Source organism: Megalops cyprinoides, chromosome 19, assembly GCF_013368585.1.
Source record: "Megalops cyprinoides isolate fMegCyp1 chromosome 19, fMegCyp1.pri, whole genome shotgun sequence".
Taxonomy (NCBI): domain Eukaryota; kingdom Metazoa; phylum Chordata; class Actinopteri; order Elopiformes; family Megalopidae; genus Megalops; species Megalops cyprinoides.
Window position 1 is genome coordinate 16,520,191 of NC_050601.1, and position 18,830 is coordinate 16,539,020.

The 18,830-nt window shown below is 43.4% G+C and overlaps 1 protein-coding gene across 1 annotated transcript; it reads right to left on the minus strand.

The window, feature by feature from the left end:
* Positions 1-544: 544 nt before the first annotated feature.
* LOC118794562 (multiple epidermal growth factor-like domains protein 6) lies at positions 545-18,481 on the minus strand. Its single transcript, XM_036552822.1, has 24 exons — positions 18,461-18,481; positions 16,601-16,741; positions 15,790-15,927; positions 15,397-15,528; positions 14,785-14,866; positions 14,460-14,569; positions 13,681-13,828; positions 13,463-13,587; positions 12,470-12,614; positions 12,156-12,253; positions 11,173-11,409; positions 10,434-10,670; positions 9,675-9,911; positions 8,936-9,172; positions 8,177-8,413; positions 7,439-7,675; positions 6,680-6,916; positions 5,941-6,177; positions 5,182-5,418; positions 4,199-4,435; positions 3,427-3,696; positions 3,048-3,281; positions 2,229-2,480; positions 545-1,775 (listed from the first exon to the last, which is right to left on the minus strand). The coding sequence occupies exons 2-24, from the start codon at positions 16,739-16,741 to the stop codon at positions 1,629-1,631; spliced, it is 4,392 nt and encodes a 1,463-aa protein (XP_036408715.1). The 5' UTR covers positions 18,461-18,481; the 3' UTR covers positions 545-1,628.
* Positions 18,482-18,830: the final 349 nt, after the last annotated feature.

An 18,830-nucleotide genomic window follows, 5' to 3' on the forward strand; every position in this document is an offset into this window, starting at 1 on the left:
TTCACATTCACAAATAAGATGTGAACATTGCAAGAACAATTTGAAATAAGGCATGTGTAGATGATCAGAGCAGTTTTGTACATGTAACATTAAGATTATATTTTTATAATGTCTGGAGATTCTGTTCTTTACATTACAGTTAAACATGAAATTAAGAAAAAAATGTGTAATCAGAACTAGCACTCTGATCTTTACTTTGACCAAAAGAAGAATTTCAATTACGTTTATTTAAAATTTTTTTGAAAGATTTTATTTCACTTGGTACAAATTAAACTGTATGTATGCATTCAACAAAGAAATACAACTTCCACATTTAAATTAATTCCCTTTTTTGAACTCTAATAGTACATCAAGGTCAACATTTGAATAACAGCAGCATTGGAATAGCTATACAAATTAAAACATGGAGATTTTATTAAAAATTGCTCAAAAAGTAAAAAAATTACTGAACAAGCACATAAATCAAAACACATCAAATTAAAATATTGGTAGAAGTAGCAAGAACTGTAAAAAATTTTGCAAAAATGGTAATCAAGAATCTAAGACGGCAATATTGCCAATATTGCTTGTTATGTATTGCTGTATTGTTATGTATCCCTGAACACTTCTCCCAGAACCCTTTGCTGCCATACAGAGATCCTACTGATAAAATAATGACAATGAGGAATCTGGGTAAACAACTGACTATTAGGACATGAAAAGGAAACACAGCTAATCAGAATCTACGTAATTACTTGACTAATTTACCTTCAATATATCAATTCTACAACTTTGTTTAAACAGACAAGCTCAGTGCATAGTCACAATACATAAAATAGTTTCCTAACAGGGAACAACTGTCCATACACCTCTTAAAATATTATTCTGATCAAAGCAAACACGCATTTCATACCAGAGGTGTTTACTTATCTTTCAGTGCAGTTATGGACCACACCTCTGTGTTCCATGCTAAAAATTAGCAAGAGAAGAATAATGTTGAAATACATACATTCATACTTCTCCCTGAATTCCAAATTGGGATCATACCCAGAAAGAGGTATGTCCTAATGTACCATCTCTCACTTTATTTTAAACTTATTTTCAATAATATGAAGTCATTTAAAAATGTCGTACATCCATGAACCTCAGTGGAACCATGCTTTCATTATAATTGCTCTACAATCAGTGTTTAATACTGCTATCTTAAAGTTTCCTTCCAGCATTCTTGGTAAATGTGTTAAATTTAAAGTCATGGTAATGTTTAATGACAAACCCCTGAGGTAATTCAAAACCCAGTTGATTGCGTGATACAGTGTCAGAGTTAGTGTGAGGTTGAATGAAAAAGTGCATTTATAGTAAAGCAGTCAGTTCAGTCATTAAAATCAAATAATAGGCTTCAACTTACAGTACAGTTCTGTTCAGGTTTCAGCTGAGGCTAAGACGTGACTCAGTGAAAAAAGGGCCACCAACCTTACAACTCTCATCTGTACAAAATGAGCCACAATTTAAAAGTTAGCATTTCTCGATTAACCATGAGAGAGAAAAATTAAGAAGTGAAAGAAAGCATGTTTGAGCATGTCCAATGCTGTGTTCTGTGTAATCATGAATGGGTGTGGAGTGTAGATCAGTGCGACTGGATTGGCTCAGCATCACAACTGGAGAAACGGTCTCCTTGCGCCAAAGGACATATCCCAGCTGTCCCATCTGAGCCTTGCTGATTTGGAGCAAGAGCCACCCTTAGGATCACAGGTGAAGCCAGCGGGGCAGCAGTGTTTCATATCACTGCAGCACACGGCCTGAGGAGAGGGGCAGTGAGAGTGACCAATGACTTTTAATTCAATGAGACACGAGCCAATTAAATAAATGGAAAACAGAGGACAGTTCCTGTTTCAGCACTCACACCAATTATCTCATGTAATATTCATTAATAGGAACAAAGGAAAATGACCATAAAGAGATGTGGCTTTAAAGATACTGAAAATATTATCTCTGTACAGACATTGTCAATGAAGACCAATGGAGTGCACACCCCTGAACTGAACTGCCAAATATCATATATAGTTTAGGCAGCACATTGTTTAATGGTCCGTTTGCAATCATTGCAGAGTACATTGCAGAGTACTTACACCTGCAGATTTTCCATTTGGGATCAACAAACAAGAGACCTGAGTTGGCACTGTAGGTCAGTAAGTAAGTCTTGATTTAAAACTGTAGGTCTATGCTTCAGGATTGAGACAGGAGATCAGTACCTGTGGATATGGGCAGCAAGCCCAGGTGGTGGCAGAGGTCCGGCAGCAGGTCTCCTCGTCAGAGCAAAGGTAATTATCGCCGCACTGGACGTCCTGTCCCACGACGGGTCTGGGCTGTCGCTCTGGCTCAGAGAAATGAGCCAGGGGGACTTGCTGCACCCTCATTCCACTCATCTTCTCACAGTTACCTGACTCCGGGTTGCAGGTGTAGCCCTGGGGGCAGCAGTGCTTCTGGTCTGAGCAGCACACAGCCTGAGAGGGGAGGGGAAACAAGGTTGGTGCACACTAGCATACAGTGGAGTCAAACAACCCAGTTCCTGGAGAACTGTGTGTGTATGTTTTCATTGCAATTTATTCCCTCCAGTTTAACATACTCAGTTGGTAAACTGGCAGTAAACATTTTCATTAATAGATTTCAGACAACAAACTGCAGCAACATATAACGTAGTGATGAAATATAACTATACTCTTCAGTCATAATATAACCATTGCAAAAATGATAACAGAAATTATTACATGAAAGGACTAATTAGGTAATGAAAAGCTGAGGGTGGAGAAAAAACAAGGTTAACACACCCCTCAACAAATTAAAACTGACAACAGTTTTTTACACTGTGTAATCCACAATGTCTTCATGCAGTCCTTAACTAAATACAAAAAAAAAAATGACTTGACATGTGAGTTGTTGAACGTCACTATGATAATTGGCAATGTGTAGGCTGCAAAGGTGAATTTACAAGTGGAGTGTACTGTACTACCAGAGCTGCAGTTTCATTTATGAGAATAAATGTTATTGAGAAGCCCTGTGATTGGACAGACCTTTTCCAGAGGGCAGCAGCCCCACTGTCCCTTGGGAAGCGAGCAGCAAGTGGAGCCAGTAGGACAGCTGCTGTGAGAGTCACATTCCACGTCCGTGGGCAAGCCAGAGCTGATGAGAGCCTCAGTCTTCGTGTACCAGGGGATGACAATTCGACCCTTGGAGCATGACGTACGTCTCTCATTGCACTTGTAGCCGAAGGGACAACAGTGTTCTCCGTCTGCACAGCACACTGCCTGAAAGGTTCAAACCGATTGATCAACAACATTAGCTATGGGGCTTGGAATAATTTTTACAGACGAAAGGGGAGGGTGGAAAAAAAAAAGAGTACAGTACATCTGAAAAAAAAGAGTAACAAGTGGTTGTTATGTGAATAATTACCTTTGGAAGAGGGCAGCAGCCCCATTTACCAGTCCTCTTCACAAAACAGCAGGTGGTGTCCTTCGGACAGCTGGTGCTGGAATTGCACTGGATGTTGTCCAACTGAGCAGTGAATCTTGGCATGGAGTCAACTTCATTAGATATCTGAAACAACGCCGGTACCTTCTTCAGCCACGGCACGGAGACTGTGGCGTTGTCACATTTGCTCCCAGATGGGTCACAGGTGGTGCCATGGGGGCAGCAGTGTTGGTGGTCCTCACAGCACACTGCCTGGAAGAAGGATGAATGAAATATGACTTCCCATCAATGTCGATATGGGGAAGATGACGAAAAGAGATGGAGAACCACCATGGTTGGAGGTTATATCACACTATTTCTTAGCCCTTTTTTTGAACCCTTGAATGGACAGCAACATACTTTTCAAACTTAATTTAATGGACCGTAATCTGAAATAACTACCTGGTCTGAAGTTTACTTTGCAATCACATCAGAAATAAATGGAAGGTTATTCTTCACTAACTTCCCAATTGACCAGTACAGCGCAATCATCCAGTGACAGCATACATACAAGGAGCATGTAGAGTTCAGGAAAAGAGAGGAGTGCATCATGCCAGTTGGGGCAAAGACGCTAGTAAGGGACAAAACCCATCCATGGTGTTCCTGATTTGTTAGGTGTGGACGACTAAACATTGTAAAGAACGACAATTGAATATGTTCTTCAAAGACCAAGATTTCTAACTGTTGTAGCGGTGCTGTTCATGTCAATGTGTACCTGAGGCAGGGGGCAGCAGGCCCAGTCTCCTGAGGCTGTCTTGCAGCAGGTGCTCCCATCAGGACAGGCGTGGCTCGAGTCACATGCTACGACTCCTGCTTTGTGAGGCTGCAGGGTCAGAGCCGGTACCTTCTTCAGCCACGGCACGGAGACTGTGGCGTTGTCACATTTGCTCCCAGATGGGTCACAGGTGGTGCCATGGGGGCAGCAGTGTTGGTGGTCCTCACAGCACACTGCCTGGAAGATTGAGGAGAAAAACTCAACTGTGATGTCATCTTAGGACACTTGAAATGTGAATGCCTATCAATGTTGTTATGTGGCTGATGATGGAAAAAGAGAGGGAGAAACACCATGGTTGGAGGTTATAGTCAGAGGTGGAAAACCCCGGCTTCAGAAAGTAAAAGTCCTACCATGTATTTATTCAAGCCATTCACTAAACAAGGTGATTTCACTAATTAGCCCCTCTACCTGGCTGAAGAGTTGTGTTAATTAAATTCAGCTGGTGTAGTGCATGGGTGGAACAAATACGTGGCAGGACTTTTACTTGCTGAAACCGGGGTTTTCCACCTCTGGTTATAGTGGACTGTTTCTTAGCCCGCATCTACATCTTAAATGAAGAGCAACACACTTTCCAAACTTGATCTTGTTGACGGTAACCTGAAATAACTACTCGGTCTGAAGTTTACTTTCAAATCACAAGAGAAATAAAAGGAAGTTTATTGTCACCCAACTTCCCCATTTACCAATACAATGCAATCATCCACCGACAGCATACATACAAGGAACATGAAGAGTCCCGAAACAGAGAGGAGTACATCATGCCAGTTGGGACAGAATGGTTACTAAGCCACAAAACCCATCCAGGTTGCTCCTCACCTGTTTGATGTAGGAGACTAAACATTCTAAAGAATGACGACTAAATACCGTCTTCAAAGACCAAGATTTCTAACTGTTGTAGCGGTGCTGCTCATGTCAATGTGTACCTGAGGCAGGGGGCAGCAGGCCCAGTCTCCTGAGGCTGTCTTGCAGCAGGTGCTCCCATCAGGACAGGCGTGGCTCGAGTCACATGGTACGACTCCTGCGTTGTGAGGCTGCAGGGTCAGAGCCGGTACCTTCTTCAGCCACGGCACGGAGACTGTGGCGTTGTCACATTTGCTCCCAGATGGGTCACAGGTGGTGCCATGGGGGCAGCAGTGTTGGTGGTCCTCACAGCACACTGCCTGGAAGATTGAGGAGAAAAACTCAACTGTGATGTCATCTTAGGACACTTGAAATGTGAATGCCTATCATTGTCTTTACTCAGCAGATAAAGCTAAAACCAACAGAGAAGTACCATGGTAGAGATTATACTCCGCTATTACTTAGCTCTTCTTTGAAACCTCAGAAAGACACCAACAATTTAGTTTTCATACTTGATCTCATTAACACTTTACTGAAATAACAACCTAGACTGAATTTCACTTTGCAATCATAAAAGATTTTAATGGAACTGTATTCTTCACGAACTTGCAAATTCACAAATGCAGTGGCACCATCCTGTGACAGCATGAATTCAAGCGTAATGAAGAGTTCTGAAGCAGAGAGGAGTACATTATACCAGTTTATGCAGAGCAGCTAGTAAAGTACAAAACCCATCCCAGATGCTCCTAACCTGTTCAATGTGGAACAGGGCCATTTACTACCTTTTTCAAAGACCAAGATTTTCTAACTCTACTAGTGGTGCTGTTCATGTCAAATTGTACCTGAGGCAGGGGGCAGCAGGCCCAGTCTCCTGAGGCTGTCTTGCAGCAGGTGCTCCCATCAGGACAGGCGTGGCTCGAGTCACATGCTACGACTCCTGCTTTGTGAGGCTGCAGGGTCAGAGCCGGTACCTTCTTCAGCCACGGCACGGAGACTGTGGCGTTGTCACATTTGCTCCCAGATGGGTCACAGGTGGTGCCATGGGGGCAGCAGTGTTGGTGGTCCTCACAGCACACTGCCTGGAAGAAGGATGAATGAAATATGACTTCCCATCAATGTCGATATGGGGAAGATGACGAAAAGAGATGGAGAACCACCATGGTTGGAGGTTATATCACACTATTTCTTAGCCCTTTTTTTGAACCCTTGAATGGACAGCAACATACTTTTCAAACTTAATTTAATGGACCGTAATCTGAAATAACTACCTGGTCTGAAGTTTACTTTGCAATCACATCAGAAATAAATGGAAGGTTATTCTTCACTAACTTCCCAATTGACCAGTACAGCGCAATCATCCAGTGACAGCATACATACAAGGAACATGAAGAGTCCCGAAACAGAGAGGAGTACATCATGCCAGTTGGGACAGAATGGTTACTAAGCCACAAAACCCATCCAGGTTGCTCCTCACCTGTTTGATGTAGGAGACTAAACATTCTAAAGAATGACGACTAAATACCGTCTTCAAAGACCAAGATTTCTAACTGTTGTAGCGGTGCTGCTCATGTCAATGTGTACCTGAGGCAGGGGGCAGCAGGCCCAGTCTCCTGAGGCTGTCTTGCAGCAGGTGCTCCCATCAGGACAGGCGTGGCTCGAGTCACATGCTACGACTCCTGCGTTGTGAGGCTGCAGGGTCAGAGCCGGTACCTTCTTCAGCCACGGCACGGAGACTGTGGCGTTGTCACATTTGCTCCCAGATGGGTCACAGGTGGTGCCATGGGGGCAGCAGTGTTGGTGGTCCTCACAGCACACTGCCTGGAAGATTGAGGAGAAAAACTCAACTGTGATGTCATCTTAGGACACTTGAAATGTGAATGCCTATCATTGTCTTTACTCAGCAGATAAAGCTAAAACCAACAGAGAAGTACCATGGTAGAGATTATACTCCGCTATTACTTAGCTCTTCTTTGAAACCTCAGAAAGACACCAACAATTTAGTTTTCATACTTGATCTCATTAACACTTTACTGAAATAACAACCTAGACTGAATTTCACTTTGCAATCATAAAAGATTTTAATGGAACTGTATTCTTCACGAACTTGCAAATTCACAAATGCAGTGGCACCATCCTGTGACAGCATGAATTCAAGCGTAATGAAGAGTTCTGAAGCAGAGAGGAGTACATTATACCAGTTTATGCAGAGCAGCTAGTAAAGTACAAAACCCATCCCAGATGCTCCTAACCTGTTCAATGTGGAACAGGGCCATTGAATACCTTTTTCAAAGACCAAGATTTTCTAACTCTACTAGTGGTGCTGTTCATGTCAATTTGTACCTGAGGCAGGGGGCAGCAGGCCCAGTCTCCTGAGGCTGTCTTGCAGCAGGTGCTCCCATCAGGACAGGCGTGGCTCGAGTCACATGGTACGACTCCTGCGTTGTGAGGCTGCAGGGTCAGAGCCGGTACCTTCTTCAGCCACGGCACGGAGACTGTGGCGTTGTCACATTTGCTCCCAGATGGGTCACAGGTGGTGCCATGGGGGCAGCAGTGTTGGTGGTCCTCACAGCACACTGCCTGGAAGAAGGATGAATGAAATATGACTTCCCATCAATGTCGATATGGGGAAGATGACGAAAAGAGATGGAGAACCACCATGGTTGGAGGTTATATCACACTATTTCTTAGCCCTTTTTTGAACCCTTGAATGGACAGCAACATACTTTTCAAACTTAATTTAATGGACCGTAATCTGAAATAACTACCTGGTCTGAAGTTTACTTTGCAATCACATCAGAAATAAATGGAAGGTTATTCTTCACTAACTTCCCAATTGACCAGTACAGCGCAATCATCCAGTGACAGCATACATACAAGGAACATGAAGAGTCCCGAAACAGAGAGGAGTACATCATGCCAGTTGGGACAGAATGGTTACTAAGCCACAAAACCCATCCAGGTTGCTCCTCACCTGTTTGATGTAGGAGACTAAACATTCTAAAGAATGACGACTAAATACCGTCTTCAAAGACCAAGATTTCTAACTGTTGTAGCGGTGCTGCTCATGTCAATGTGTACCTGAGGCAGGGGGCAGCAGGCCCAGTCTCCTGAGGCTGTCTTGCAGCAGGTGCTCCCATCAGGACAGGCGTGGCTCGAGTCACATGCTACGACTCCTGCGTTGTGAGGCTGCAGGGTCAGAGCCGGTACCTTCTTCAGCCACGGCACGGAGACTGTGGCGTTGTCACATTTGCTCCCAGATGGGTCACAGGTGGTGCCATGGGGGCAGCAGTGTTGGTGGTCCTCACAGCACACTGCCTGGAAGATTGAGGAGAAAAACTCAACTGTGATGTCATCTTAGGACACTTGAAATGTGAATGCCTATCATTGTCTTTACTCAGCAGATAAAGCTAAAACCAACAGAGAAGTACCATGGTAGAGATTATACTCCGCTATTACTTAGCTCTTCTTTGAAACCTCAGAAAGACACCAACAATTTAGTTTTCATACTTGATCTCATTAACACTTTACTGAAATAACAACCTAGACTGAATTTCACTTTGCAATCATAAAAGATTTTAATGGAACTGTATTCTTCACGAACTTGCAAATTCACAAATGCAGTGGCACCATCCTGTGACAGCATGAATTCAAGCGTAATGAAGAGTTCTGAAGCAGAGAGGAGTACATTATACCAGTTTATGCAGAGCAGCTAGTAAAGTACAAAACCCATCCCAGATGCTCCTAACCTGTTCAATGTGGAACAGGGCCATTGAATACCTTTTTCAAAGACCAAGATTTTCTAACTCTACTAGTGGTGCTGTTCATGTCAATTTGTACCTGAGGCAGGGGGCAGCAGGCCCAGTCTCCTGAGGCTGTCTTGCAGCAGGTGCTCCCATCAGGACAGGCGTGGCTCGAGTCACATGGTACGACTCCTGCGTTGTGAGGCTGCAGGGTCAGAGCCGGTACCTTCTTCAGCCACGGCACGGAGACTGTGGCGTTGTCACATTTGCTCCCAGATGGGTCACAGGTGGTGCCATGGGGGCAGCAGTGTTGGTGGTCCTCACAGCACACTGCCTGGAAGAAGGATGAATGAAATATGACTTCCCATCAATGTCGATATGGGGAAGATGACGAAAAGAGATGGAGAACCACCATGGTTGGAGGTTATATCACACTATTTCTTAGCCCTTTTTTTGAACCCTTGAATGGACAGCAACATACTTTTCAAACTTAATTTAATGGACCGTAATCTGAAATAACTACCTGGTCTGAAGTTTACTTTGCAATCACATCAGAAATAAATGGAAGGTTATTCTTCACTAACTTCCCAATTGACCAGTACAGCGCAATCATCCAGTGACAGCATACATACAAGGAACATGAAGAGTCCCGAAACAGAGAGGAGTACATCATGCCAGTTGGGACAGAATGGTTACTAAGCCACAAAACCCATCCAGGTTGCTCCTCACCTGTTTGATGTAGGAGACTAAACATTCTAAAGAATGACGACTAAATACCGTCTTCAAAGACCAAGATTTCTAACTGTTGTAGCGGTGCTGCTCATGTCAATGTGTACCTGAGGCAGGGGGCAGCAGGCCCAGTCTCCTGAGGCTGTCTTGCAGCAGGTGCTCCCATCAGGACAGGCGTGGCTCGAGTCACATGCTACGACTCCTGCGTTGTGAGGCTGCAGGGTCAGAGCCGGTACCTTCTTCAGCCACGGCACGGAGACTGTGGCGTTGTCACATTTGCTCCCAGATGGGTCACAGGTGGTGCCATGGGGGCAGCAGTGTTGGTGGTCCTCACAGCACACTGCCTGGAAGATTGAGGAGAAAAACTCAACTGTGATGTCATCTTAGGACACTTGAAATGTGAATGCCTATCATTGTCTTTACTCAGCAGATAAAGCTAAAACCAACAGAGAAGTACCATGGTAGAGATTATACTCCGCTATTACTTAGCTCTTCTTTGAAACCTCAGAAAGACACCAACAATTTAGTTTTCATACTTGATCTCATTAACACTTTACTGAAATAACAACCTAGACTGAATTTCACTTTGCAATCATAAAAGATTTTAATGGAACTGTATTCTTCACGAACTTGCAAATTCACAAATGCAGTGGCACCATCCTGTGACAGCATGAATTCAAGCGTAATGAAGAGTTCTGAAGCAGAGAGGAGTACATTATACCAGTTTATGCAGAGCAGCTAGTAAAGTACAAAACCCATCCCAGATGCTCCTAACCTGTTCAATGTGGAACAGGGCCATTGAATACCTTTTTCAAAGACCAAGATTTTCTAACTCTACTAGTGGTGCTGTTCATGTCAATTTGTACCTGAGGCAGGGGGCAGCAGGCCCAGTCTCCTGAGGCTGTCTTGCAGCAGGTGCTCCCATCAGGACAGGCGTGGCTCGAGTCACATGGTACGACTCCTGCGTTGTGAGGCTGCAGGGTCAGAGCCGGTACCTTCTTCAGCCACGGCACGGAGACTGTGGCGTTGTCACATTTGCTCCCAGATGGGTCACAGGTGGTGCCATGGGGGCAGCAGTGTTGGTGGTCCTCACAGCACACTGCCTGGAAGAAGGATGAATGAAATATGACTTCCCATCAATGTCGATATGGGGAAGATGACGAAAAGAGATGGAGAACCACCATGGTTGGAGGTTATATCACACTATTTCTTAGCCCTTTTTTTGAACCCTTGAATGGACAGCAACATACTTTTCAAACTTAATTTAATGGACCGTAATCTGAAATAACTACCTGGTCTGAAGTTTACTTTGCAATCACATCAGAAATAAACGGAAGGTTATTCTTCACTAACTTCCCAATTGACCAGTACAGCGCAATCATCCAGTGACAGCATACATACAAGGAGCATGTAGAGTTCAGGAAAAGAGAGGAGTGCATCATGCCAGTTGGGGCAAAGACGCTAGTAAGGGACAAAACCCATCCATGGTGTTCCTGATTTGTTAGGTGTGGACGACTAAACATTGTAAAGAACGACAATTGAATATGTTCTTCAAAGACCAAGATTTCTAACTGTTGTAGCGGTGCTGTTCATGTCAATGTGTACCTGAGGCAGGGGGCAGCAGGCCCAGTCTCCTGAGGCTGTCTTGCAGCAGGTGCTCCCATCAGGACAGGCGTGGCTCGAGTCACATGCTACGACTCCTGCTTTGTGAGGCTGCAGGGTCAGAGCCGGTACCTTCTTCAGCCACGGCACGGAGACTGTGGCGTTGTCACATTTGCTCCCAGATGGGTCACAGGTGGTGCCATGGGGGCAGCAGTGTTGGTGGTCCTCACAGCACACTGCCTGGAAGATTGAGGAGAAAAACTCAACTGTGATGTCATCTTAGGACACTTGAAATGTGAATGCCTATCAATGTTGTTATGTGGCCGATGATGGAAAAAGAGAGGGAGAAACACCATGGTTGGAGGTTATAGTCAGAGGTGGAAAACCCCGGCTTCAGAAAGTAAAAGTCCTACCATGTATTTATTCAAGCCATTCACTAAACAAGGTGATTTCACTAATTAGCCCCTCTACCTGGCTGAAGAGTTGTGCTAATTAAATTCAGCTGGTGTAGTGCATGGGTGGAACAAATACGTGGCAGGACTTTTACTTTCTGAAACCGGGGTTTTCCACCTCTGGTTATAGTGGACTGTTTCTTAGCCCGCATCTACATCTTAAATGAAGAGCAACACACTTTCCAAACTTGATCTTGTTGACGGTAACCTGAAATAACTACTCGGTCTGAAGTTTACTTTCAAATCACAAGAGAAATAAAAGGAAGTTTATTGTCACCCAACTTCCCCATTTATCAATACAATGCAATCATCCACCGACAGCATACATACAAGGAACATGAAGAGTCCCGAAACAGAGAGGAGTACATCATGCCAGTTGGGACAGAATGGTTACTAAGCCACAAAACCCATCCAGGTTGCTCCTCACCTGTTTGATGTAGGAGACTAAACATTCTAAAGAATGACGACTAAATACCGTCTTCAAAGACCAAGATTTCTAACTGTTGTAGCGGTGCTGCTCATGTCAATGTGTACCTGAGGCAGGGGGCAGCAGGCCCAGTCTCCTGAGGCTGTCTTGCAGCAGGTGCTCCCATCAGGACAGGCCACAGAGTCATTGCAGGGAACATTCTTAGCTGTCATGCAGAGGGCAACTGCAGTGTCACATCAATGCCAATTAAAGAAATCCAGTCATAACTTTGTGAGACTATCCAAGACGTAGTCTTTGACAAATTGCTTCCAGTGTCTTCAATCGCAACACAAATCAAAATTTCTACACAGCACGTTTATTACTGCTTGAGTGCTCCATTGATCGTCAATGGATATAACATGAGGGGTGAAGTGTAACTCACCTTTGATCTCTCGCGGAGGCATCCTCAGAGCTTGAAGCTTGGTCGCCCAGCCTCTGCTCCCACTGGGAGATATACAAGCTCTGTGGGCCAGGTCGCACTGGGTGCCCTCGGGGCAGCAGTGTTTATGGTCCTCACAGCACACAGCCTAGGGAGGAAGCCATCAAGTTTCCTTTAAAACAACTATTTTTCTCAAACGTACACTATCAACGCTAATCTCATGGCCGTCTAGTCCTCTTTCCGACTCAGGCATTACTTTATTGAGGCTACAATTATTTACAATTAATTGAGGCTACAATTGCCAATGGAAGGGAACTTAAATCTTTTCCAGGTCTCAAGGGCTAATAAGACAGGCGGCTAGTCATTCCCGATTTCCCCTGAGGAAAGCTGCCTGGGAATCCCACATCAATGCCAAGTCTGCAGCTTGCAGATATGGCGGAGAATTGCGCAAGCTCTTGTTATGCCTTTTTCAGCGCTGTTGCCAGATTTATTGGTGTAGAAAGAGCAACTCCATTTCCAGCTGTCCAATTCCTGTCTCCACAACAGTACGAGTCATCTTACGAACACTGAAAGATGCATGTACGCTACCTCAGTGTATTCCCCCGTCAGTAACTCCTAACAAGTAAGTACAGTTCTCAAGGACTCAAATACCGGCTGAGGTAGGAGTAGTTTTAAATGTAAAGAATCTTACTAAATTGCTCTTACTCTTAGGAGAAACAGTAGGACCAAACTGACATCACTCTCAAAATTTTAAAGCTCTTAGGACCTATTTCCTAGTCTAAGATGCTTGGCTGCCTTAAACTGCTTGTCAAAGAACAATCTCATGCTATGACTCATGCTATAAAACGATGCTCATTCTCTACAGTCAATATTAATTTTAAGGCACAAAGTCTTAACATGGCTGAGGTGGTTGTTCTTTTTAACAACACTGTTCACTTTTGCACAAGGAAGTCAATCAGTTTCCTCTCACTCCCTGTAAATTACAGACTCACTCACATTGGGGAAGGGACAGCAGCCGTAAGAGCCGTTGCTTAACTGGCAGCAGGTCATGCCATCTTGGCACGCTTTCCCATCTGGACAGATTACAGATGTCCCATCCACATCTGGTGTCTCCCTGACAGCTGCACACATATGGCAGAACACATGAGGGCATGTGAGGTCAGGCACACAACACAATAGCCCTGCGTGAGCAGAAGGGTGAGGGGGCGGCCTACCAGTTTGGTCCTCCCACGCCTCCCTCCTGCGGGCGGGGAACTTTTTCCACATAGGCCTCTCTCCATGGGGCGACAGACACTTGCCGTGAACTAGGTCACAGGTGTCACCCTCAGGGCAGCAGTGTATCTTATCCTCACAGCACACAGCCTGGAGGGGCAGATAGAACACACTCTGACCTCACTGCAGGACACATGAGCACACATACCATCTTCACAAGAGGGCTACAGTCGGAGGTGGCCTTCCACTGACCCCCAGTTTCTCCTTGGAATTTAAAACTGTCAGTGCTTAGATTTCTCTGACGAAACCACCAACAAGGCATCACAATAGGCAGCCTCCCTGGGCTGCAACTGCAATGTTAATAGAACTGAAGTTAAAGCCAAAAATAAAACAAAATGACCAAGGAGGAAGGAAAGGTTTGAAAAAATATTGCTTATCTCAGGCATTTTTGTTGTTTCTCTTCTGTTTCTCTCCTGTTGTTACGTAAATTTCAGTGACTCACTGTTGGGCACACCCAGCGTGACATTCAGGCAAATAAATGTCCTTCTTTGCAATCAAGCAATTGCTCTCCTATTTTATTTTTTTGGGTGCCCAGTCCTCCACCACTGGTCACAAATACAACTGAAGTTAAAATATGTTTCAGTATTTTTTACTCGAGTGGAATGTTAGAGTGATATATATTGCGTACATTTTTGGATAAAATGTATGTATTTTGCCAGGCTGTATATTTCATATTTGAACATTAATAACTGTTTGACAAAGAGTGATTTACACCCGGTACCTTTGCCATGGGGCAGCACCCCCAGCTGCTGTCTGGGAGTTGACAGCAGGTTGTCTGTTCTGGACATTCTGATGCCTCATCGGGGCAGATGACTGCATCAACACGCCCTGCTGGAGGACAGGGTCACAGGTCAATTCTCAATGCAAACACAAGGGGGCGTCTCATAGGAGAGGCTCTTACTGACCTTCTAAACCACAAAATCTTACCACAAAAAACACAGTGCACCCCTTGCCTCCAAATTGCTGAATGCATCCCTTCATTGCACCACTAAAACAATCTGAGTCAGTGACAACCAGTATTTATCAAAATAAAGGCGTTTTCTGACCTTGCTTGACACAGGAATGCCCATCTTCACTGCACAGATGGCCTTCTGGACAACAGTGTTTCCCATCTGAACACAGGACACCCTGAAAGAAGTAGCAATCCCTTAAATGTGTTATGGAACAGGTAATGAAAACCACCTTCAAAGACCCACCTTCACCCTGCATACAGTCCTTCCACAAGGTCTTCTGTGAGGCATATTTTTCTCAAAGCGGATTTTGGCATGCAGTTTTGTAATAATGATACAGCTGTGGTCACGTAAGATCATCTATTTTGGGGTTGTGCAAAATAAACCCACCCAAAAGGCCCTCTCAGTATCATGTTTAAATACTACTGGATCTTGTGAAATTCTATTTTGTAAAATCACATGCTGTACACTTCAATCTGAGTTTGTCAGGAAGTCACATGTTGTCACACAAAGGCTGAAAGCATTAATGACACTTCAAAAGAAAATCACTTCCAAGACACTTCTGCTTAAATACGGGCTAGTGTGTTTAAATTTCCCCATTGCAGGAAATGAGCTGACTCTTAATAGCAGAACCAGACATGCAAATTCTGACATGGAAACAAGTCTCTCATGAATTTCTGAGCAAAAAAATCACATTCTTTAGATTACCTGAGTTAAGGGACAGCATTCGTATGCATTGTGGGACTTCAGGCAGGTGTATTCGAAGGGGCAATGTGTGTTGTCAGGACAGATACTACCATAATCCTCATTTCTGGAGGATGCATGGATCATGGGAAAAGACTGGGTGGAAAAGAAATCAATAAAATGTCAAAACATCTGAAAGAAAACGCCAAGGAGAACAGTAGACTTATCTACTGGGTACTATGTTTGTGCTTTTACCATAAGGCCATAAAGACTGTGTCCAACAGAAAACTTTGCCTGGGTCACATTTGCTCACAGAACAACTGTCAGTGTCTTCAAAGCTTGTCTGGGGATTATCAATGGGAGGAAGTCGGAATATAACTGCTAAAAGGGTCCGGATATAGAGCTGCAGTTCCTTACCTGAGGGAATCCTGGCAGTTTAGCAGGGACTCGCTTCAGCCAGGCCAGTGAGTGTGTTTCATTGATGCACTTGGAGTGCTTCAGATCACAGACTGTACCTTCATGGCAGCAGTGTAGGTGATCTTCACAGCACACAGCCTGTGAATAAATTCAAAGTAAGGATTGATTAGGGACATCATTTATACTTGGGAGGGGGTGGCTCAATGCCAGCCAAGTTAAAAAAAAATGCATGGCCTTCTTTCCACCACAAACACTCAATAATACAAAAAGTACTGGTCTATGACATGTTTTACAGTTTTACAGTTTACAGGACATGAACTATAGTGTTCATAATAAATACAAAAAATATGTCTTACTTATAATTGCATACACATGCGGATATAATTGGGAAATACAGTATAAAGGCTGGAAGAAACAAACAAACCAACAAGCAAACAAAAATACAGGACCCTCCCTATGACCAAAATAAAAATAAAAGACACTACACAGAACTTTAAAACAATCTTGTGACCCTCCTCTGTTTGAGCCATCCACTGCAACCAACAAATAACTTATAAAAAAGACTTAATGTTAATTGAGTTAATGTCACAGGTGTATTGCATACACTACATTACCCTTAAAAATATTTGACCTAGAACAATAAACAGCATGAGGTGATGATCAAAAGAATATCTGATTCCAAGACAAACTGGGGACCGAATCGCTTCCGCGTCCACAGTGCTGCGGCTTAGAAATAGCTAACTGGGGGGCAAGCCACCGGATGCTCCTTTCAGCTGAGAGAAACCCACTGGAGCCCCCAGCTCTGACTCACGTTTGGCAGGGGACAGCAGCCATATCTGCCAGAGGATCTCTGGCAGCAAGTGCTGCCGTCGTCACACGTCCCTCCGTCTGGGCATGTTATGGCAGCTGTGAGGGCCAGCAGGGCCAGACAGAGCACCCCTGGCTTCAGCATCTGTGGAGAGCAAAGGAGATCGGGGGGAACACCTCATGAAACAGCAGATCAGAAGGAAAAGTGCCAAGGATGGCACCTTTTATTCAATGTTATGTATGACTCTGACTCTGCACTATTTATATTTGTCTAATCAAGATATTTCAAGTATTTAAGCATACGTCTATAGATCAAAATGCCTTTGAATGCATTATCGTAATAAGGTGTGTCCACACTTTTGACTGCTACTGTATATTAATAATTTTCATGATCACATCTGATCACATTCCCCAACACATTTACTTTGAAACCACAAACAAACAATGGACCCATTTTAAGCCATAAACCCCTGGCCTTTTATGTTTACAAGAAAGAATAACAATCAAACCACTGTTGAGCTATATTCATTCATTCTCACTTCTCACTGGAAATATCAGTTCAAATAGAGTTGCTTCCTCTTTCACATTTAGTCAGGAAAGAAAAACAGTATCGCCAGTTTCATCTTCATATTTTCACTACCCTAACCGCCCAAACTCTATTGCATTACTGCAGATGCAAGAACAAAAAAAAAAAAAACACAACTAATTTTCCTGAAATCTGTGTTGCAACACCATCTCTATGGCCTGTGGCAGACTGAGGAGTGAGGTTGTTGGCTATGGCTTGGTTCACTGACAAACCAGACTGACTACAAGCACACAAAAGGTCTGCTTTCGCTTCTATCTCTATTAAAAAAGCACAGCGTAAATCCCCAGAATCAGGAATTCCCCTTCAGCTTATGCCATTTGTAAACCTGGGTTAGTTCATCCCCTGCCCCCTCACTTTAAATTTAAAGGTAAAGAAACTTCTTGATAGTTTTTCAGCAGGACCATTCTGCAACGTTGCAGATGTCACTCAAGGATTAAATTAAAATGTGTATTGTATTTGTATTTTTACCTCTGAGATATCTTGCAGCAGTGTATCTATGAACTTCCTCTTTTATATACAAAAAAGACTTTCAAACTAAATTTTCTACTATTAATAATCGTGACTCTCCAGCCACCTGTTATGTATTCATATCTATATATGTGCTTACATCTCCAACTCTGAGTGCACAGATGACCCTCCTTTCTTTCCCTTGGTTCTACAATTTCATAGCAAGCCTTCTTCCACACTCGCAATCTGCTTTTACTAGCCTACATCTATGTACAAAGTATTTATATTTGTTTTGTGACTCAATTGTCTTGCAAGTCTTACTGTACTGTATTGTAGACTACATCAAATCAATGTACAGTCGCTTTTAAAATGCACTCAATCAGTCAATCAATCAATCAATGACAACTTCATGAAACACATACAATACCTGTGCTACACCATACAGTAAGTATGAGTAAATCATGAATCTATGAATTATGAATTCTAAAAAGCAACAATACAACCTCTTACAGCTTTTCCAGCATCATTTTCCCCAACATTTGTTGCTTCCTAGCACTGAAAGTTTTAAGGTATAAAATATTGACGTAAACTATTAATAACAATAATGACAACAATACAACCACTAATAAAACTCAACATAAGTGCACTTCTATATGTCCATCTCTAAAACATATACAAGCTCCAAACTAGCTAAGATCAAAAGTGGTTAGACTAAAAAAAGTTTAAGCTATCTATTTGTAGCGACCACATAACACACAGCGTAATAACACAACGTCAAAGCTCTGTAATAAAACACCAAACACAAAAACTCATCAGCATCTCATTTCCCACCTCCGTTGACGACCTGACAACTCGATGCCACCAAACCTACTGTATCACTTGCCCATTACAAATACCCTAAATAAGCGCCGCCTCATATAAAAAGCCATTCTATTGGCTGGACAAAAGACGCTCGCTTCTAATGCTGCGTAGTTGACAATAGGCTTACGGCTCATTCATACATCACATGACAGCTAAGATATCCATATCATATGATCTGGCTAACTCAGTTTCGCTTGCGGACGGTTAAAAATCCGAAAAACAAACTGTGGTTTATGCGAAGCAACTGTAAGTATGTACGGTGTTATGTTCAGTCGAGACTGATCATATGTGGTGATTAATTAATAAAACAAAAATAAATTTTGTACATGCTTTATATTAT

What these genes read in the sequence shown, in the direction of transcription:
- LOC118794562 (XM_036552822.1), bottom strand. Translation starts at nt 16,741, where the DNA reads ATGCTGAAGCCAGGGGTGCTCTGTCTGGCCCTGCTGGCCCTCACAGCT. An exon ending in CCTGCTGCCCCCTGCCTCAG is followed by an intron (nt 10,671 to 11,172) that starts GTACACATTGAC and finishes TCCTTCTTCCAG; the next exon opens with GCAGTGTGCTGTGAGGACCA. An exon ending in CCTGCTGCCCCCTGCCTCAG is followed by an intron (nt 8,414 to 8,935) that starts GTACAAATTGAC and finishes TCAATCTTCCAG; the next exon opens with GCAGTGTGCTGTGAGGACCA.